Below are 22606 nucleotides of genomic sequence, written 5' to 3' on the forward strand. Positions count from 1 at the left end.
GATGACTTTTATGAGCCATTGTAAAATATAAAAATATCTAATTTTGACTTATAGGTTGAGCGTAATAATACGGCTGAAAATTTTCCAAATTGGCTAATTATGCAATAGTAAAGCTAATTGTTTGCTAAATGAATCTACTAATTGTCATTAGCAAACAAATTATGAAGCACCAACTGACCTTCTAAGCTGGACCTTCTAGAGACAAAGAGGACTTTTTACCTTTTTTTTTTTTTTTTTTTTTTTCTTTTTTAATTATGTATTTTTTTCCTAATTGGAGAGCTATTAAAGTACGCGCATTATCACACATATTTCGAGGAGCACTTAAGCGGTCGGCACTCGACATTTTTTCATCTTTTAGATCTGCTCGTATCTTTTCTTTTTAATTTAAAAAGGAGAAAATTGTTACTATTCACATTTTAACAATAAATATCGTGCTTGAATGATTACTTAAAAGATGAAAATTGAAAACAACGTTTAATATTATTTGATTTGAAATCTAGACATTGGCTTTGGCTCTATGTGATTCAACTTTTTTTTGTTCAAAATTCATTTCATTTTAAATCATTTGAAAGCATAATTTAAGCTTATTTTGCTGAAATTGTATTGCTTATGTAGGATTCAGTTTGAGAAAATATCTTTATAAAAACATTTCTATATATTATTTAAATAAGAAAAATGATAAACATAGCCCTAGGGCTATGTATAAGGAGCTAAAAAAGGAAATATTAAGGATAAATTTACATTAATCACACCGATCTACGTGTGATTTTATCATGAATTTCCAGCTTAATTTCATTTTAGGAAGTATATTTAATTCTTATACATATCCCTAAACACAAAAATAAGCAAAAAAAAAAAAAGTATAAATAAAACTTTATTTAGAGGCGTATAGAATAGTTCAATGATTGTCATGGTCCTTATTCCTTTATCAAGTATACTAATCTTGCTTACTTGTATAAATCTATAACAATTGCCAAGATTTAAGGGGTACGGTGTTATGACAGCTTAGGCCAGGGTTTTGTGACCACGTTGAACTATTGAAACCATTGTGGAAAAAAAAGCAACAAAGAGACTCATATCGTGATGATTTGTTAAGTCATATGCAAGTGATAAATCATTTGATTGGTTTATTTTAAGTAAAATCCAATATAGTCATACTTAGGTTATTTTAAATTTGAACATTATAAAATGTCAAGCATACTTAACTACATTAATCTTTGGATTGGATTTGTTTGAGTTAAACTAATTTGAATTCAAATGAAAAGTAATAATTTAATTTCAAGTGTAGTCGAGTCACAAATCATTTAAATAAATCAGTGTTTGTAACATAATTTAAAATAAATTGAGTCAAATTCATCTAATAATTAAGCATTTCCACACTCACTATTAATTAGAGCCATTGATGTAGTATCTCAATCCCCCTTACTATCAAAATCCCGCATCAGTGCTAAACATGCAAAAGCTTAATTAAGTATGAAAACATATTCTGAATCATTTTTGGAGAAAGTATTTATCGCTATAAAATATGCTAATCACACCCCAAAAATATGGATTAGCACACTTAATAACCTTCAAAGTAATAATTAATGATTAGAAAAGGATCGGAGTACGTTGTAGGACACTTTTTGACAAAGGCAACAAAAGGGATGACCTTTGAATTTGTTTCTTCATAAGGTCAAAAAATTCAAAAGAGACAGCAATTGAAATAGTCCACAAACAACCAACTGTCTTTTATTAAATTAAATACATTAACTTTCAAAAAAAAAAAAAATTTAAATACTTTAATTATATTCATTCATTAAAATTACTTTTTTTTTTTTTTACAAGATAATTATATACTTGTACTACCTCCGGTTTGTATTATACTACCTCCTTTTTTTAGTTGACATGTTTTAACTTTAACACTATTCACACACTCTCCTTTGACCGTGTTTTGTGGTTTATACATAATGAAAAATATAGTCATGTGGGATCTTGTTAGATTCGTCATGATATATATTTTCAAATTAATATTTTTTGCTTATCGGTAATTAAAGATATGAATAGTATCTTGCGTGGACCTGGTCCACAATAATATTATTGTGGATCTAAGGTGTATACATACGTAACTGACATTATATTCAACATAGTGACCCCTAATTTTAATATAGTAACCTTATTTTTAACATAATAACCTTTTTTTTTAGAACTTGTGTGACCTTTAATGTTATTATTATGAATTTAAAGAACGACATTATGTTGAATAGTGATTTTTATTATTCATATTGATCATTATATTAAAAATTTCATTAAAAAAATTAAACTCTTATAGCTTTTATAATGTCACACTAATTTTTATTTTACATAATAACCTTTATTTTAATATAGTGACTTTTTTTTTATTAATAAAACAATCATGTTATGTCTAATGTTGGTGGTTCACAATAAATTAGTGTGAACCACGTCCATTTAAGAATTTAAAGTTGTACGTTGGCAAACGTGATTAAAGAAACGTGTTAACTAAAAAGAAACGAAGGAAGTATGTAAATTTGGAATTTTTTATATCTCACAAATAATATACCAAAATTGCATATACGAGTAATATGAAACGGAGATATTATATGTGAAGTACTTTATTTATATATTTATATGTAGGTAGGTAAAAAATGTACTTATTCCGTCACCCCAACCTACTTTTATAGTTTTATCCCATATCCAAAGTCACTATATACATGTGAAACGAGGACCCAAAAGATTTATTCATTCTTGTACTGTCACAACTGGTCCAATCTTATAGTTCATCTAGATTTTCTACATTAATATTGTTAAGTAATTAATTAGCCAATTAGTTGAAGTAGCTTCTATTATTTTTTAAAATTATATTAAACTTTTATGTTGAGATGCCACCTCTTTGGGGTTTCTTGTGACTAGTATGAATAGTGATATCATGATTTATGTCCAATTATATTGCCTAATCTTCTAGAGGAACCAATTTTGGAATTTTATTTTAATTTTTCCTTTTTTTTTTAGTGAGTTTACTCATTCTCCACCTTCAAATATATTGTGTGGCCTTGTGGGTGTAATTTAATGATAGTCAACCCTATTGCAGACAAAGTACTACGGATTGACAAATAGCAAGTCATCATCTTAATGCTTTTAGTTAATTAGTCAGTCCGGCCCAAAAATAACTTTTTCATTTGACTTTTTACGGTCTCTAGGGTGGATGTTCTTCTAGCCCTTTAAAGTATATATACATCGAAATGGATTTAATTAACTTTCACATAAGTTTTTGTATATTTTAACAATTAATGAGAATTTAAAGTCAAAAATTTTAAAATAATCTTGCCTACAAAATTATAGTGGAGCAAACTTTTAATAACAAATATTCTACTCCCTCCGTCCCTTATTGATTGTCCCGTATGGCCAATTTTTAGTCCCAAATTGATAGTCCCATTTGCTTTTTTCAAGTACCATTAATATCAAATTTTTACCAAAATTCCCTCCAATTTGCAATAATATTTATGCAAATTTAACTTTTTCATGTAAATTTTGTTTTTCCATGTATTTTTATTACTTTCTCTCTCTACTTTTTTGCATACCCAATGTAAATATACCTTTTCAATATACTTTTACTACTTTTATTAATGTTTATTAATTCCCGTGAAAATTGCCCATAAGAGACTATCAATAAGGGACGGAGGGAGTAAGTGTACAGTGTACTACATAAATTTGCCATAATTCGTCCCACTATTAACATAGCTATTTTGAAAAACAACTCATCTACAAATTGCTCTCAAAAACACAGAAATTAGAAAGGGTTTTTTGTCAGAAACTACCTAATACAACATAAAATTTGTGAGAAACTACCTAATAAAAAAAATGTTGTAAGAAACTACCTTATAAAAAGTTAAATGTTGTAAGGTACTACCTTTGGTCGAATTTCCACCGTTGATCTAATTTTAAAGCGTTAACCTAATTCAAAACACCCCCGAAACCACCACATAAGTTGCTTTTCAAGATGGTAAGGTTATTTTTGGGGTGGTTAGAAGATATTCCGAGTTGGTGAAGGTGGTTTAATTTCGTGATTTGGGATTTTGATTTTAGGGGGTAGAGGTGGTGGTTTTGGGATTAGAGGGTGGTTTCGGCTTGGTGAAAGCAATTTCAAGTAGATTGTGTTGGTTTTAGGGTGAAAGCGATGGTTTTGGGGGTGTTTTGAGGTGGGTCAATGGTGGATTTCCGACGGAGGTAGTATTTTACAACAATTAACATTTTGTTAGGTCATTTCTCACAACATTTTACTTATAATAGGTAGTTTTTTACAACATTTTTTTTATTAGGTAGTCTCTCACAAAATTTGGGCTTTATTAGGTAGTTTTTGACAGAAAGTCCAATTAGAAACTATAGTAGTACAAAATTTAATATAGACCGTTCATTTTTAGAACATCAATTGAGAAAGTCGTCTACTATCCTTCCTCTATAAGTATTTGTCTTTAACCAACTCTATGCTTCATTAAACGCCGGCAAGGGAATTTAGACAAGTAGTGGGTAATGTGTTGCTTTAATTTGGCAGAATTAGCATTCATATGAAAGATGTCAACATACATTCCAATTGTTTTGAGTTTGGCCTAGGTTTGAAATTGATCAATACAACAACTTGATGTGAATTTTTTATTTTTTTATTTTTATTTTTAACTTACAAGGTGTTTTGAAATAGATATCGTACATGCATCAGCCTTTCGGTTTTGTTGATAGAAGGGCTCCTAGCCTCCTACACATTTTTGCTGGCTTAAAGCACTGTATGGTCTCAAATAAGTCGGGTATCAAAGAGATGCAAATTATCTTTGCAATTGATGAGTTTTGTCATAATATAGAGTGATCGATGCATCACTTTTCACTTATCAGGTCAGTAAGGTAATGACATAACATATGTATTCTTGTACTTATATATGTTGATTTAGGTTAACATACATATCATATTCTTGTAATTATTTAGGTCATACCTTCTGATGCACTACGTGCACATTTCATTCATATCTTAATTTGAAATTTACTCCTCCTTATCCACTTCTCTTTCAGCAGAAATATGCATACATAATTACATACACGTTATGTAAAAGAACATTAAGCAAGAGGATAATGTACATTATGTTATGAGTGCATAGATTATGATAGGTCGTACTTTAAAAGAATTCTAAATTCTAAAAATTGGAGAAACTATGGGAAGTTAAAAGAAATGAGTTAGGAAGCTATCATTGTTACTTGTTAACTTAAATATCATACTCAACCTTATATAGCCTATATGATATTATGATTGAATTAACACATTTACTAATCTAGTGAAGAATAATTTTTTAACACAAGAAACAATAATTAAATGATTAATATATTTGTAATATATTTCCAACGGCCATACGCCCCACACTGCCACACATAGTGACATAGCATAGCCACTAGTTCGTAGTACTTTTTTTAGATGGATATAATACTACCTTCGTCAATCGTTATCTGCAATTTTGAAGTATTATTTGAGAGAAGAAAATATTTCAAAGTTGCAAATAACAATTAACAGAGGTTGTAGTTCTTTGATAATTGTAATGTTTTGCTTGCAGTTTCATCTTGACTAATAATTTGAAAATACTCTGTACGAGTAATATTTATATTTAGGAAAATGATAAACATAGCCCTAAGGGCTATGTATAAGGAACTAAAAAAAGGAAATATTAAGAATAAATTTACATTAATCACACCGATTTGCGCGTGATTTTGTCATGAATTTCCAACTTAATTTTGTCATGAATTCCCAACTTAATTCTATTTTAGAAGGTATATTTAATACTTATATATATCATTATTTATATTTATATTTATATTTATAGTATAATAAAACACTTCCTTCACTTTAAATTATCTAAATACACACACCAAAAAGGAAAAACAGTCGGTATTACACAAAAAGCCACAGTACCGTTGGTACAACATGAAATTAAATGCAGAATTGTAGATTGGACCAAAACTAATTTTTTTTTTTTTTTTTTTTGAAAACTAATTTAATAACGTGAGTTGTAGCTTTTTTTGTATAATAAATATAAATTTTCAGCTTTGACGTTTTACTAATTTTAGAAATATTCCCCACAAAAGAAAAATAGTCCACCGTCAATCCGCTTATTAATTGGGCACGTTTCGTTAGCACACATTTCCTTCTAGATGGGAGACATACAGCATTTTATTGACTTATTATTTTTATTTTTTTTAAGAGGAGAAGATTTTATTGACTTTTGACCAAAATTGATACGTAGTTAATTGAGTGAATCATTCCAAGTCTAGCCCTTTTGCATGCATGTATTTGGTCAACTTTACCACGTTTGAAGCCAAGTTATATTCAAATATGTTTATTACATCTTAAATTTCTCAATATAATATAATACGGAGTAATACGCTATGTACTCTGTACTCATATTATTATATGTGTAATATATTGCTTTCTATGTGATTCAACATTCAGGCTAATTACAAAATTGTAAAATAGCTCATTCAAATTAAATATAACATCATGTGTATCTAATGTTGATCACTTGTCAATTGTCACTACAACTTTGATAAACGACAAGATCACCTTCAACAAACAACTTCTCTATCTTGCTAGCTTTGGAAATCTATCTTTGACTAACAAATTGAATGACCTCTCTATGGCTTGAATTCAAAATCCCTTTCTTCTCACACTACCTATATAGTCACAAAGTTGAGTGGTAGTTCTCTATGAAAATTGAAAATAAACAATTCGAATTATGATATCAATCACCCCCTATTACTTTGTCAAAAAAAAATAAAAAAAATAAAAAAAAAAAAAATAAAAATCACTCCCTATTAATTTTTTTCTCCTTCAATGATGTCATCCCATACATCATTGAGATTTCAAAAAGTTTTCCTAAATTTTTTTTTCCTCAGGTTGTCATGCATGGAAATTTCAAAAAATTAAAATTCAAACATTCAATGTCATTCTTATTTCTAAGTGATGGTGTTCGATGATAATTGTGAACAAGATGATTGAATTGCTCATTGATGGTACGGTTTCGATGATAAATTTATATTTTTAATGGCTATTATCACTTACCATTACCCTTTCCTTAACCTCATTCAATTCAATGCCATTTCACTATGTTTCCTCTAATCATACCAAATGAACTCTTAGTTGTAGTCTCATCGATCTCCTTGCTTTTGATTGTTTAGTTATATTAGTTTGGTTACAATATAATATTAGTGTCTCCTCATGTATGAGTTTTAGGTTACATGGCTAAAAATTTATTCCTACATTAATATGAAGGCTGAATTTTAATTTTCTATAGCAGTTGCATCAACTAATTTGCACTTTGCAAGTACAAGAATTTAATCATCGATTTTTTAATTTTTTTTAAATGTTGACTTAATTATTTTTGTTTTCATATTAGAAAAAAACATAAACAATTATGTTAAAGTTTTTATTTTTTCCTTTCCCCAATTTAGTGTTACTCATTATTATTGCGAAATACGGATAACGTTCTCCTTGCTTGTCAAATAGTGAAAATTCTTTTTTTTTTTTTTTTTTTTTTTTTTTTGAAAGATCAAACAGTGAAAATTCTTGTGTTCTCGTCAATTATGTTTTCAACATATATGCTCTAAAAAAATAATACAAGTAATAATATATGTATATATATTAAAAGGTGGAGTTGCATGAAGCTTCTACAATATTATAGGACTATATTTAAAGCTAGAGGGTTCTACTACCATCTTCATATGTCTATATCAAACTCAACCAATTATATATTTAGTGAATCAAACTAAAACCACTTTATTTAGCTTATTAGCTATATATATTCCAAATAACTTAAAGATACCAATTTAATAACAAAATTCTTCAAAAATGAACATACATAACATATTATTATGCTACATAAGCAAATGGGGGGAAAATGATGGAGAAGTTGAGAGGATTGGTGGCACAAGAGCCGGTTATAGCAGCATCTTGCCTCATTGCTACTATTGGTGTTTCACTTCCTCTTCTCGTCAAGCCTTTATTAGATGCATCATCATCGTCATCTTCGTCGTCATCATCAAACAAGCACACCGATCAACGTCGTTTCAGTGACATTCTTGTTGCTGTTACTGGACCTTCTGATGATCATACAAACAAGGTTAATTGAGTAAATTATTTGATTGTATATCTTATCTTATTGATTAGTTTCTACTCAGTAGTCAGTAGTCTTACTCCGTACTAGTTTTAATTTCTTGTTATAGTATGATAGAGTAATGTAATGTATGTAAAATTGTAAATACTAAATAGAAAGTTTAGTGCATCATGGATCAACTTTGTTAAATAGCATCATCTATTAATATAATCTAATTTATATGTTGCATTATCTTTGTTTAAAGTCTACCAAACACTAGTACTATTTAATTGTTAAAATGCTAAGTGTTTTTTATATAATCAAGAAGGTACGTACTACGTAGGGTAGCTTAAATCTTTATTTCTTAGTAGTATCTTAGTAGCAAATAATGTTGCCGACATACAAAAAAAGAAAAAAAAAAAAAAAAAAGAGAAAGGAATCGACCACAGCGGGAGTCGAACCAACGACCTTTTGATCCGAAGTCAAACGCGCTAATCCACTGCGCTATGCGGTCTTCTTATTAATAAGCGTAGATGTTTTATGTGTAATTAACTTCTGTGCGGATATAAAAACCAAGTTATATTAAGCAACAATTTTGAAATTGATTCGCCAATTAAGGTGATCCTAGAGGACTCCTAGTATATTAGCCCTAAATTTCGTGACTCTGTCATCATTCTTTATCATGCATTATATTACACCAAAAGTTTATTAATACCACCTCCTGTGTGAGTTTATTACTAAATGTTGAGAGTTGTAATTGTAATTCTCATTTAAAATATTTTAAGGTTTTTACATCAGTCTATTGTATAATTTTTCACGCACGTAGTATATTTGTGAATGTTATTGCTATGTCCTTTATTTAAGGAATTTTTCTCATTGATACACTAAAGAATTGAATTGGCGAAGCAGTCAAGTAGTCAAAGGTGTGACTTTGGTCTTACTGTCTTAGTGTCTAACGTACTAAGGTCTAAGGTGATAATATGTTCCATCTGATTAGAAAAGAGAAATCACCATTCTTATATATACCTTCTATTTTGAGAGCGAGGGATAGCTCGAGTGGTTAGAGCTTCTCTCCCGATTTCAGGAAATCTTGGGATCGATTTCACCTTGTCCTTGTGGCTCTCTAAACACCAATATATATATATATATATCTTCTATCTTAATCTAAGTGTCAATGTTAAGCATGTTACAAATCTTTAGGCTCACAGAAAGAGTACAAAAGGGATTAATTAAGGGGAGTTTGGTTTAGTTAGTTAGATTGATGGACATGCGCAAATGCGCAATTGTTATATATATATATCTATATATATATATATATATATATACTTCCTCCGTTTTTATTTAGTTGCAACACACCCCTTTGGCACGCATGTTAAGAAAGATATTAAACTGGGTAAACGGATAAATTAATTTACAAAATTTTAACACCTATAAGAAGAAAGGGATAAGTTGCTAAGGTTTAAATTTCATAGCTTAATTCATTCGTTTACCTAGTTTAATCACCTCATTGATAAGCGTGCTAAAAGGTGTGTTGCATGTATAAAAAAAACAGAGAAAGTATATATATATATATATATATATATATATATATATATATATATATATATATATATATTTAGGGTTGAGATCCAATGAGAAGGATCTTAAAATGAAAAGAATGAGAAGAAATCTTGACCATCTATTTAATCCAACAATCAAATTTCATTTTTGTAAAATTATGCACATTTAGTCTAAAAAATCTGCACAATTAGTTCGAAAATTATGCACATTTCATTTTTAGTTTTTATATGATTTTTTTTAACCTTTCCTTCTCCTCCTCGACATCTCTCTTCTATAGATTCATACAAATTCTTTTGTCTCTCTTTCTCTCTCCTAAAATTATGCACATTTGACTTAAAATTTATGCACGTTTGACTCAAAATTTATGCACATTCATTATATCATTGTTTTTCCTCTTCGTTGTGTTGGATTCGTTCTCTCCTACAGCAATGCTTATTCATAGTTCTAGTTGTACTTTTAGAAATGAGAAAGTAATAGTGGTCATGAATAACTTGGAAACCTAATAATAATAAGGATTAATCGATCGACGACGTTATCTAGAGAATGTTCGGCTAGCAATATACACATATAATTGGAAAAATTTGCACGTTTAGTACAAAAAAATTGCATATTCAGCTTAATAAATATGCACAAATTAGTTTTAAAACGTGCACAAATTTTACAAGAATAATGTCGATTTAGTTTAAAAATTAAGCATGTACAATGTTTACTTTTACTTGATTCCACTTGATTATCATTTTAGAGCATCTTCTAAACTCAAAGAGAAAAAAATGGGGAAGATATATGAACAAGGAAGAGGGAGAACTAGAGAATTGGGAAAATAGAAAGAAAAGTAGAAAAAAGGATATTTACATTTTTGCCATTAATGAAGGAGGTAATGAGAGCCATTAGATCTGTTTATTTGAATGTATGAGATTCCTTCTCATTCTTTTCATTATAAGATTCTTCTCATTTGACCTAAATCTATATATATATATATATAGAATAAGTCTTAAACCTGTGTGATGCACGGTTGTTTATTGAATTGTGTGTGTATATATATATATATATATATATATATATATATATATATATATATATATATATATATATATATATATATATATATATATACCAGTAATAATAGGAAATATTATAACAATACTGTTATGTTAGCATTTTTAATGTACAATACACTTAAAAGTCTGTCAAATTTAAACAATTTACAATTTTTCATCTTATATAGTTACAATTTATAAATGTTGTTCAACAATTTATAAAGAAATCCTGTACTCCACAATACAATATATATACATATAAAGGCTACAAATTTATTTTTCTAATTCATTGTTCTGCAATATACATAAAATAGAAGAAACATGCTTACCAAAAGAGAATTTGTAGCCCAAGTTGAACTTCAATCACTATTAGTCATTTGGTCCACAATAACCTTTCTGCAAATCAAACATAGCAATTCTTTTAAATGTGGAAAATAAATTTTGATCATACATAAGCGAAACTTTGAATATGAATGCATAGTGAATTGGAATTAGAAAGGAATTTATTATTCTTAGTGATGGGTTTATGAACAATTAACTTCCTTTGACATAAAATACTAAACTTGTTTTAATAATTATTTTGTTGATGAAAAAAAATTACAATCTGAATAGGCATGATTAGGGGATTGAAATGGAGAAGATGAATGATTTTTTTTTTACAAAAATAATTTTTTGAATAGGTATGATTAGGGGATTGGGATGAAAGAGATGTATGATTTTTTTTTTTTTTTTTCTGTAATTAAAAAAAAAATTAAAACAGGAAAACAGGATGTGGGACAAGTGTCCTTCCAACTTCCCCTTTTAAAAATAATAGTATTGATATGTACTTTTTATAAATGGATTTTTTTAAAAAAAAAATTCTTATGAAAATGTGACGAACCAAATTCGGAAAATGACATTTGAAATACAGTACTTAAAAACTTAAAATAGGGTGAGCCTAGGGGTGCAAATCGAGTTGAGCATCTTGTGAGCAACTCGAACTCGACTCGGTCAAAGCTCGACTCACCCTAGGGAGTAATTAAGGGGAGTTTGGTTTAGTTAGTTGGCTCAACTCAAGTTCAGCTTGATTCAAGATGTTAACGAGGACGAGTTGAGCAAGCTCTAACTCGACACGATAAGCTTGTGAGCAACTCGATTATATATTTTATTAACATATATGTAGTAGAAGTTACCATGTTTAAAATAATTTGACATTTAATACAAGTTAATTTATATTATAAAAAAAAAGAGTAAATCTTTAATAATGAATAAATAAAAAAAGAAAATTATACAAAGTGAACAAAAAGAAATAAAGGCCTATAATTTTAACATGATTAAGACCTTAACGAGCAGATCGTGAGCTACTCGACTCGATTCGAAACTTTAATGAGCACGAGTCGAGCAATTTTTATTGATTAGAAACTTTAGCGAGCACGAGTTGAGTTCATGTAAAAAGTTTAGCACCCCTCACCTTGTGATCGACTAGCTCAATTAGCACCCTAGGTGAGCCGGTGAGGAGAATATTATTTTGTAAATGGGCCTATATCCACTTAGCATAATAGCCTAGTGGATTGAACTGTTGAACTAAGCATTCATAAGATGACAAAAGAGTTCACATCTTCCAATCTCACAACCTAACATTCTTTAAACATTTGATTAGTTTACCTAAGAGAATTTTCTTCATTTTATACCGTGTTTGGCACCTAATATATCATCCTAGATTCCAAATCATCATAAATTTCATATATTTTAAAGTATATTATAATGGTACACAAGAATGTTTTTAGGTCGACGACCATTTCCTAGTTGCCCAATTTTACCAAGCATTAATTTAATTTTAATCTTGTGAAAAATTAATTAAGGTAGTTGGAAGTATCTCTAAGACTAATAAGAACGTTGATGGACCGTTACTCTACATAGTGGATTTACTATATAGGTGGTTGTTATTTTCAATTGCATGCATGCGTAGAAAAAATTGTCACACCCATATTTGTGATGTGTGTTTTTGTGGAGTGATGATGAATTGTGAACTTTCTTATGTTATCTTTGAGTGATTTTGGTGCTAGATGTTATTTTTCAAGTGTTATAATGTACAAAGTGAATGATGTTCTTTCTTGTGATTTGATACCTCGGCTCCCATAATCATTCATGAAGAAAACAACTATCTCTTTACTTTTCTAAGTCCATTGTAATTACTTTGTAACGTTCCAGAAACCAGCTTCCTAATTTTATTTATTTTTGTTGACTAGAAAACACTTTACAATGCAAATAGACTGTTTATTCACTTGAATAGTTCTCATCATGGTGCACATCGATACAAAGGGTGTTACTTGACCAACAATTGATAAATCAATGAAGAAATTGACATACATTTAGGCAACTAGAAATGAAGACCGAAACTTGAGGCTTGTTTAGTATCACTATCAACGAACTTTAGTTTTTAATTTTTAGATATAATAAAACTTGTTAATATAATGAACTAAAATTAGTCATGCACAAGTCAATTCTTTTATTTTTGTTTTCTGTTATTTGAAATTAAAAATTGAAAACAAAAAAACGATAATAAACAAGCCTTTTTAGCTAAGGTTCCATAGAATTTGACAAAAGACATTATTTTCCTAGCGCCGTGTAACAAGTTTAGGAATTCGTCCAAGAAACCAACAAATGTAAATTTAGGTGGTCAGTGGTACTGTGCTTATGGTTTTGCTATGCTGAAACCCTACATGAAAGAGATTTAAGCTGATGTTGGCCCATATTTTTTTTAAAAAAATAAATATTCAAAGTAAATTCTTAACTAATTTTACTCCCTTCGTCCCTTAATTAAATGCCTATTTCTCTCTATTATTGTGAGGAATAAATGCTAGAAATAGGCATCTAATAAAGAGACGGAAGGAGTAGTAATTATTCAAAGTTTTTTTTTTTTTTTTTTTTTGTTGTGTGTACGCAAATCCCCCACCCAAAAGATGCTAATTAGGATCTAGAAATGCTCATATTTCCTTCCTTTTAAGAGAGTCATAGACTCATAGTTCTGTCAAAAAAAAAAATAAAAAAAAAAATAAATAAATAAATAAAAAAAGAAAAAAAAAAGTCATAGTTAAATCAAAAAATGTACTGAACAAAGCTAAAGAATAGAGCGTATATTAATTAATACACTAGCTAGAAAGTAATGATCAAACGATCAAATAATTTTGTTGAAAATTATTTGTTCTCATTTAAATTCAAATTGGGTCAAACTAACACGAGAGTAACTTAGTACATTAAAATATCCAAAAAAAAATGATCATTCTACTTATATTTCGTGTAAATTCAATATTAAGAGCTAAATTTTGAATTAATTAAAGTGAGACCTTAAAGATGAATCATAAAATAGACTCTCGAGTCCATATAAATTACGTATTGTTAGCATTTTTTTTCACCATTACAAACTTAAAATGTCGAAAGTAAAAGTATAATCTCTCAATTTTATTGCCTCTTGACTAATGATTATCATCTTCTGTTTGCTGATGACATTACAAAATCGAGGTACAAAACATACAATAAAAAAAGACATAATTATGATTATAACCCATAATTAATCTTGTATTAACCTCTAATTAACCCTTGAGCACATCTTGAGGAGAAAGAGGAGGAGTATCCAACTGATAAAGATTCAAAGAAGGACCAACAAACCTAAACAAAATCCAACCTCCAATAATAATAAAAATAGAAGCATAAGCAAATTTATTAACCCAAAAAAGAAACCCTTTTTCACCCATATACAACTCTATTGCCTTTTCAGACAAACTCATTTCTTCCCATTTTTTCTTATCTGCCACTGCCTTCATCATTGGTGTTTCACCGGATTCTTGTTGTCGTCGCCGCTTTCTTGATCCTCTACGAAACTTTATCTCCACCGTTTCCGGCGGTGTTAATGGAGGAATTGTTGGTTGTTCGTTGTTGCTTTGGCCATTGCTCGTGCTGCGAATACGAGGGAGATGAACTCTTGGGAGTGATCTTGGTTGTGAGAATTGAATAAGGGGTGTTAATGGTGATTTTAAGACTTGGGTATGGAGGAATTTAGTGGTGTTCATTGTTTTTTTTTTTTTTTTTTTTTTTTTTTTTTTTTTTTTAAGTGGATGAATGAATGGATGGATTTTGTTATCTTTAAGTTTGTTGGTTTTGGATATGGGATTGTTAGATGATTGATTTGGGATGTTGAAGTAAAGTTGCTAAAGTTGTTTGTTTGGGCTATGAATTTAAGGGTCTTACTTGTTTGGGCCCTTTAGTTCATATCTCTAAAGATGAGAAATTGGAGAAATAGGGTCCCAAAATGGAAAATGTACTTTCGGATTATAATCGGTTCGGGTTATGTCCGGTCAATTTGATTTGGGTTGAATTTGTGCGATGAGCTACATTTTTAGAGTGACGAGCTACTTACTTCAAATAAATTTCTTTTTTCATCTATAATACAATAATCGCATCCACGAGCCTATATGTATTATACTTAATTTCTAAATTGAATTAAGTTTAAAAATTTATAACAAAATTACACATCGATCAATGTATACTCAATTATTCATAGTCTTTCTTTTTCAAACTTCTTATCATATTCATTTTCTTATAGGAGAAATATGCTTGGTTTAAATATATATTTAACAGAATCATATACAAATTACAATACTTATTTTATCCTCATTGGGTTTAATCTTTTAATGTTTGTCATTTTGTCAACACAATTTACAAATGGTCAGCTACTCAAGTTATGAAAGATATGGTAGGTTGCCGCTTTGCAAGTCAAAATTCTAGTCTTCCAGAAGAAGAAAAAATTACAATGTGAATTCAGATATTACCTCATCAAGAACATTTCTAAAACAAGCTAACAACACGGTAATACTCAAAACAGCTAAGAGCCTATGACGCTATGATAGCCACCGGCCACCGGCCAAGTCCAAAACAAGGTTCAATTCATGAAAAAAATTACCCAACACTGCCACCAATATTGGCTGACTACTGCTAGTGGTCTAGTGCTGCTTACTTCAATAGTGACCGTCTATTAAATGTGGCTTATTGTTTTTAAGATGATTTGTGAATTGTGTGGAGAATTTCAACCTTCAACCTAACCTATACAACACAAATCCTTTATCTTAAGTCTTAATATTAAGTTCTTAAACCAATGAGTACCTCGTATTGACTCATTGAGTAACTTGTAGAGTTGTAGATCAACATGTCACTGCACAAGCAATTTGACCATATCGTAATTATAGGTGTTAAATTCAGGTGTGTGATTCTATAGTTATACTCTATATAAATATATAAGATACAAGTCGAAACCTCTACTCGTGCATATAAGTGTCAAAACTATAATCAACTTGACTCGATTCGAAACCAACCTAAAAAATATCCAATTCAGATTTCAACTCACACGGATACAAGAATTTAGCATAATACTTTATATAAGTTTAAAAATAGATCCGACCTCACCGAACCAATCCGAATATCCGAATTGACACCTCTACATAAGGTTGTGCAGAGTGCGGTCTAGACCGCACCAAACTGCAATTTTGCGGTTTGGGGTGGTTTTTAAAATTGACCAATCTGTGGTTTTGCAGTTGTAAAAAATTTTCAAACCGCACCGCAAACCGCAATTAGTGAAAATAATTGTATAGTAATTCAACACTTCACCCGAAATGCTGTGCGCAACCACTCGCCCACACTTCACCACGCGCCGCCCTCACCTCCGCCGCCATTCTCTCTCCTACACCCACACCACAATGTCCACCACCACCAACATCATCGAACACATCGTCCTCTTCAACATCAAACCCACCGCAACCACCACCCAACTCTCCACCATGCTCACCTCTCTCAACTCCCTCACCACTCTCCCAATGGTCCTCCACCGAAACCGCTCTTCCTCCCTCTCCTTCACCCACATCCTCCACTCTCGTTACCGCACCAAACAACACCTCGCCGACTACTCCTCCCACCCCGATCATCTATCCGCTGTTCGAACCAGCGTTTTACCCATTTGCGACGACCTCATTGCCGTCGATTGGGTCGCGGAGATTCTCGATGGTCCGATTGGGGTTAAACCTGGATCCGCCATTAGAGTTCAGCTGATTAAGCTTAAACAACAAGTTGATTAGCGGATTGAAAGGGAGTTTTAGCGGAATTGAACAATTAATTGTTGGGGAGAATTTTTCGACGGAGAGAGCTAAAGGGTTTCAGATTTGCTCAATTGGGGTTTTTGGTGGGATTCATGAATTGGATTCTTTGGAGACGAATTCTGAGATTGCTAATAAGAAAGATAAGGTTAGGGATTCTATTGATTCTCTTGTCATTGTTCATTATGTTGTTCCGAATCAATCGGCTAGTGTTTGATTCATGATTTCACGATCATATATTAAAATTTTGATCATGTAATACTAGCAGCAATTTATGGGTGTTTCTCTGCCTGTTGATTATTGCTTGAATAAAATTCAAAGTTTTACTAGTTGAATTTTAGAAAATGGCCAATTAAATTTGTGACGAAATACTACAGAATTGAAGCCTAATTAAGAGTTTGAACAAGCAAGATTTCCCAAACAGAGCATTCTCATGATCTAATCTATGCTAAACTCGAAAACGACAAGACTAAATGAGACCAATCCATGTATATTATTTGTATTGAAAACCAGTCAGTCATGGTATCAGATAAGGGAGAAAGTACAAAATTAACTCAGTTAACAAGTGAGGGAGCTAAGAGTTGTCTGATATCATACATACATTACTCTTCACTCTCTTGAGCGTTTCTTTTATTGGTACCGGAAACGAGCTCAGCTTCAACTGACTGAGTAGGCAGCCTTTCGTACTTTCTTGATCCAGAAGGAAGTATATGCTTCCCTAGAGCCAGAGTGTTTCTAAGCTTTTCGTAATGCCACCGTTGCTGTATATACACTACCACTGCAAGGCCTATCGCCAAAACAGGTATAGCGATGTCCCCAAACTCGGAGTAAAAATCAAAATTTCGGTTCACAAACTCATATTCCTCTGAGTAAAACGGATTAGATACTGGCCCTCTAATAAAATCATACACATGAGGAAGAAGTCTGACAATAGTGATCCCCATGTAATATAGTTTTCGAAGAGGCTTACAGTCTATCTGCCATAATATATTTCCAATCAACTGCGGAAGAAGGAAAAGATCTTGAAGCAAACCTATGTACTCCTGAAAAAGAGTTTCCCAAGGTTTCAATGTGTGAGGGATTCCTGTTGTGTCCACATATTGCTCATTCCAAGTAGGCGTTTGGCCAGTCTTCAAGGAATGGGAAATCAAAGCAATTATATACCCAACAATGTGTATGACCAAAGTAATAACAAGCACTCGTTTTTCAGTGGGAATTCGGTGTGTCTCAGTAGAATTCTGTGAAAGTAACTTGACACGAGAAATCCACACTTTTTGGCAGAGCCTAACAGTAAGTAGAAGACACACCAGAACAAGAAGCTTCACAACATAGTCAATTACCTTGATCCACTCGCTCCTCTCAAGATCTTCAGAAGCCTCCAAATTGTTGTTCCGTGAAAGAGCTTGTACACCAATAACAAGAGGAAGAGCGTATCCAATGACTTGACTTCCTAGCATGACAAGAGACATGTAAGGAAGAGAATCTGCAGAATCTCTTGTATAAATAAGTTGGCTCAGTATGCAACCAATGGCAATAGAGAGGGTCAAAATCTTGAGAATCCCCTCAAAGTCACTCCTAGAAAGGATATCTACTCTCTGCTTTCTGTACATAATGGGAAGAGAGAGAAGCTTGACTGGCTGAAAGTAGAAAGGGTTGTCTTCTGTCCTTTTACTGGATATGGAAACACTAGCTGTTGGAGTAACTAGCCATTGAGCTGTAGTGGGCGGATATGAAATAACGACTTCAATCAAACAATCGAGGCCGCCTTCAAGGTCCATGCTCTCATATAACATCTTCCATGAGGCCCTGACATCTCTGCAACCAATCAAATACATCCTTCCAACGTGTTGGTCATAAATACCCTCCAGAAACAGCATAGAAAAGTTCTTATAAGGTCCTCCCCTGAGCTTAAACTGAGTGGAAACATTCAAAAGCAACTGTCTCTCAGTGTAAGCAGCTTTTGTGTGGTAAGGAGTTTCAAGACTAGCCGTGGAGTCATTAGAGAACCAGTTACGCCCAAACATGGGACCAAGAGAAAGCACCTCCATCTCAATGTCAGTTCTTGAAGGCTGAGAAACAGGTATAGGATCAGGTACAGCTGATACATGAAGTGTAAGGTCTTCTGCAAGAAGTCTGAGATTTTCAGAATAATCCTCCGAGTCCTGAAGTGTAGGAAATGTCAGCAATGATTTCTTGACGACAGTTCCAAAATTGAAAGGCTCGTATTTTTCCAGTATAGCACCTGCTGCAACAATTTTTGAATAGTGATAGAACGGCTGTGCATATTTGTAACTGTCAGAAATGTAATCCAAGCTCTGATAAAGCATTTCAAGTGACAAAGGGAAGTAAGGGGGATTACTCTTCTCGATACTTGATATGCTACCGAGAAGAATGCTTCTTTGTTTAATGGAGAATGACCGAGGTATGTACAAACAAATTCGAGAATTGCAGTAATCACCTTCTACACCCACAACTCCAAGGCAACCAATCATGCAAAGTTGTCCAGTGGAAGAATTCCAGATCCCCTCAGCAACAAGCGTCATATTTCCCAATCCACTTCTTTGATTTTCGATGAACAGAATGTTGGGAACATCAAAGGCTCTAAATACTGCAGAAACCCTTGCCATTACACCATTATCCTGTGTTTTTTTAGTTACACAGATAATGTTGTGCACAAGAATTCTCACATCCTTGAAGCTTCCATCTGTACTGTTTATTTGTTTATCTGAAGCAAAAGGACCAAACTTGCTACAAAATTCATCAGTGCCATTGCATTGCCAATGAGGAACAACTACAAAAGCCCCATCAATGGAATTTTTTTTAAGTGTTGAACAAAAATCAGCACCCTTGTAGGGCTCTATGCCGCTACTTATGGAAGTATCCGAGTATGGATATGGATTACATGCCTTTGCTATAATCTCATCAGAGCTAAATTCATAGTCACGAGTATTAGCCTGCATCTGAGATGTGATTTTAACTTTATCAAAGTACTTTGGACTTGTTTTCGAGTTCAAACTCCGCACCTCACCTTGAATGGCCCTGTTCTTTAGACTAGCTTTCTTTGGAATGTTAAGAACGATTAGGATTTGCTCATCCTGCAGTAGAGTTCGCTGATTATCGCTTGAGCCTGAATCACTAGAATCAGGCTGACGGGAAGGCAGCATGGTGCTACCCAACAAACACAGCATTTTCTCCCCACCATTTTTTCTCGATTCAGCATATACCCCTTGGAGACTAATAAGAAGCTGAGAATGTTGGCTCCACATGGAAAATTCTGGGCCTTTAAGCACTCGTTCACTCATAGTCGCCAAAGGGAGACTAGAGGTAATCACCAAATAAAGATAGCCATTGACAGCTATGGTCCTTTTAGACCGATGAGCACTGCTAACATCAGTCAATTTGAAAGATACAAGCTTATACGGCAGCATCAAACGAGAAGAGTTGTATAGCTCATAATCATAACTAGATGACATTCTAGGTGGTCTATCATCAAATGGTAACAATGGTGCACTAGTTCCTTGTTGTTCCCAATCTCCATTATTAAAGAAAATCTCATTCTTAATCCTATCAATTACATTGTCATCAATTTTGAGCTCAGTAGCAGAAGATATGACTTTAGAACATGCTTTTTTCACTTCATCTAACCGATCATATTGGGGGGCTCTTCTAACAGCATCATCTTCCACCTCAGATTCGGCATCCACGAAATCCAAATCGAATTCGCAACTCGTAAATCCAATCAACAAAAACACTAACAACAATACATGTAGAGTCCAAATTGGCAAAACCCTCATGATCAATTATTCAATTCATACAAATTAACCAAAATAGAAAGAAACCCACTTCAGAAAATGCAATTAACCACAAATCTTGCAAAACCCAGTTGCTCAAATCCACAAATTCACATGATTTCTAAGTTTCCCTAATTACCACTTGCAGCAAAAGTACTAATTTCAAGGGTTTGGTCAAACACCCAGAAAGTAAGATCTTGATTTCTAGCTACCAAAGTATCTAATTCAACTAACTAAGCAATGATCAAATATCACAAATCATACTAAATACATAAATTTGAGCATAAATTAGACTAAAACTGACCTTAAACAAGGTATCTGAATCCGAAAATCAAAGGGGTCGAACAGTTGGATTCAACTATGATTTTGTAATTGGAGGTGAATCAAGTATAAAGTGTAAAGTATGGAGATTTAGTGAATAGGTTGGAGGAAAGAATGTTGGAGAAGCGCATGGAGTGAGTGAAGTTGAAGAAAGCTGAAAGAAGATGATGGCGTAACAACTACAGTACTTTTTTGGTCTGATTTTGGAGTTTGGACACAATGACACATCATTCAGTAAACGTTGATAGTTGACTTTGTTCCTCACACCAAGTCTTGTAGGAAATAAAAACTTTGTTCCTAAAAAAAGACAAAAAATAAATAAATAAAAATAAAAAATAAAAAAAAAATGTTTACCCGAGTAAACAACTTGCTACTACAGAGTAATAAAGAGTAGTGATAAATTCTACGGAGTACGTACGTACTGATGGTGGAATCCAAGTCAACAAGATAATTAACTGGGTAATTTGAATAACTTAATCAAGTATAACTTTAAGTAGTGATAAATTGTTAGCTAAATTTGATATACAATTCTCATGCTTTAACTTTAATCAGATCAGGCCAAATTATAAAAATACTAGAAAAAGCCTCAAGTACGAGGAGTAAATTATACGAGTATTGAATAACGTGGATAAATTAATCTAGTACGGAGTATAACTTAACCAATCTCTTACGTGCCTGTATATGTGGTATTCAATTCGCAAGTTTCAACTCTAATCTTGTAACTGCTTAAGTTCATCCAAGGCTTGACCAAGGCCTACCTTTGCTTAGCTTCAAGAGTAAACGTGTTAAATTAAACTTGAAATAATTAGTTATTAAAAGTTAAAAGCCATCATGTAGAGCATGTTAATTATTCAGTGGCATACAAATATACTTATAAATTAAATTTCAAAGCATGCATTATTATGATGGATGAGGAATAGCCACTGCACGTCTAGCTGGATGTTTAATTTGATTATGATGAAATGGATGTGGAAACCACGTCTGTTTGATTATATATTCTACATTAACTATCTGGCCTTATTATAAATGGTTGATCCAATTCTATGCACTAATTAACTTCATCCAATCAATCTTTCATATAACAAGAACAAAAAGAAAATGAGTCAAGTCACAAAGTGTATGGTGGTGTTATTGATAGCCGTGGTAATAATGCAGCCAATGCTTGTCACGGCCTTTCTCGGCGACTTAGCTGATGGTATTAGCTGTACGTTTAGCGGTATATTTGGTGGTCGAAACTGCAGGCATCCACCACCACAACAACAAGTTATTATACAGCAACCACCAGTCCCAGTAGTACCAGTAGTATATGATCCATATGGTCCTACAGTTTATGGTGAAGTTGTTTATCCAGGCGGATTTTATCCAGCAGGTGGTCATGTGGTTGTTGGACAACCATGATTGTATTGCTGCCTTTTTTTTTTTCCAATCCCTTAAACCCCCCCCCCCCCTCCTCTCAGTCTCTCCCTCTCAATGTATTTGATCCATAAATACCGGACTAAAAAAACCGTGTAGGTTGAGATACGTAGGATCAGGTTACTTCTTCTTACCTAAAAAAAATGTTTTAGACTTTCATTTTATTTTTGTGTAATATTGTTTACGTGTTTCTTAATATTGTTTCTTATTTTTATAAGGGATCATTCAACATTATGCATGTT

General features: G+C 32.1%; 2 protein-coding genes, 1 non-coding gene and 1 pseudogene across 3 annotated transcripts; 1 reads left to right on the top strand and 3 right to left on the bottom strand.

The window, feature by feature from the left end:
- Positions 1–8560: 8560 nt before the first annotated feature.
- Positions 8561–8634, bottom strand: TRNAR-UCG (transfer RNA arginine (anticodon UCG)). The gene has a single exon. It is a non-coding gene; the product is annotated as a tRNA-Arg (tRNA).
- Positions 8635–14289: 5655 nt separating this feature from the next.
- LOC145588997 (uncharacterized) lies at positions 14290–14766 on the bottom strand. Its single transcript, XM_081645575.1, has one exon. It carries the CDS (start codon positions 14764–14766, stop codon positions 14290–14292), a length of 477 nt encoding a protein of 158 aa, XP_081501701.1.
- A 1493-nt stretch (positions 14767–16259) lies between these two features.
- On the top strand, positions 16260–17062 carry LOC145587999 (stress-response A/B barrel domain-containing protein UP3 pseudogene; annotated as a pseudogene).
- Positions 17063–17371: 309 nt separating this feature from the next.
- On the bottom strand, positions 17372–21169 carry LOC145589735 (uncharacterized). The gene has a single exon (XM_081646414.1). The coding sequence runs from the start codon at positions 20631–20633 to the stop codon at positions 17442–17444; it is 3192 nt and encodes a 1063-aa protein (XP_081502540.1). The 5' UTR covers positions 20634–21169; the 3' UTR covers positions 17372–17441.
- Between the last annotated feature and the right edge of the window lie 1437 nt (positions 21170–22606).

This window comes from Chenopodium album, chromosome 17 (assembly GCF_948465745.1).
Source record: "Chenopodium album chromosome 17, dcCheAlbu1.1, whole genome shotgun sequence".
NCBI lineage: Eukaryota > Viridiplantae > Streptophyta > Magnoliopsida > Caryophyllales > Amaranthaceae > Chenopodium > Chenopodium album.

Coding starts and splice junctions, on each gene's coding strand:
- LOC145589735 (XM_081646414.1), bottom strand. CDS start 20,633: ATGAGGGTTTTGCCAATTTGGACTCTACATGTATTGTTGTTAGTGTTT.
- LOC145588997 (XM_081645575.1), bottom strand. CDS start 14,766: ATGAACACCACTAAATTCCTCCATACCCAAGTCTTAAAATCACCATTA.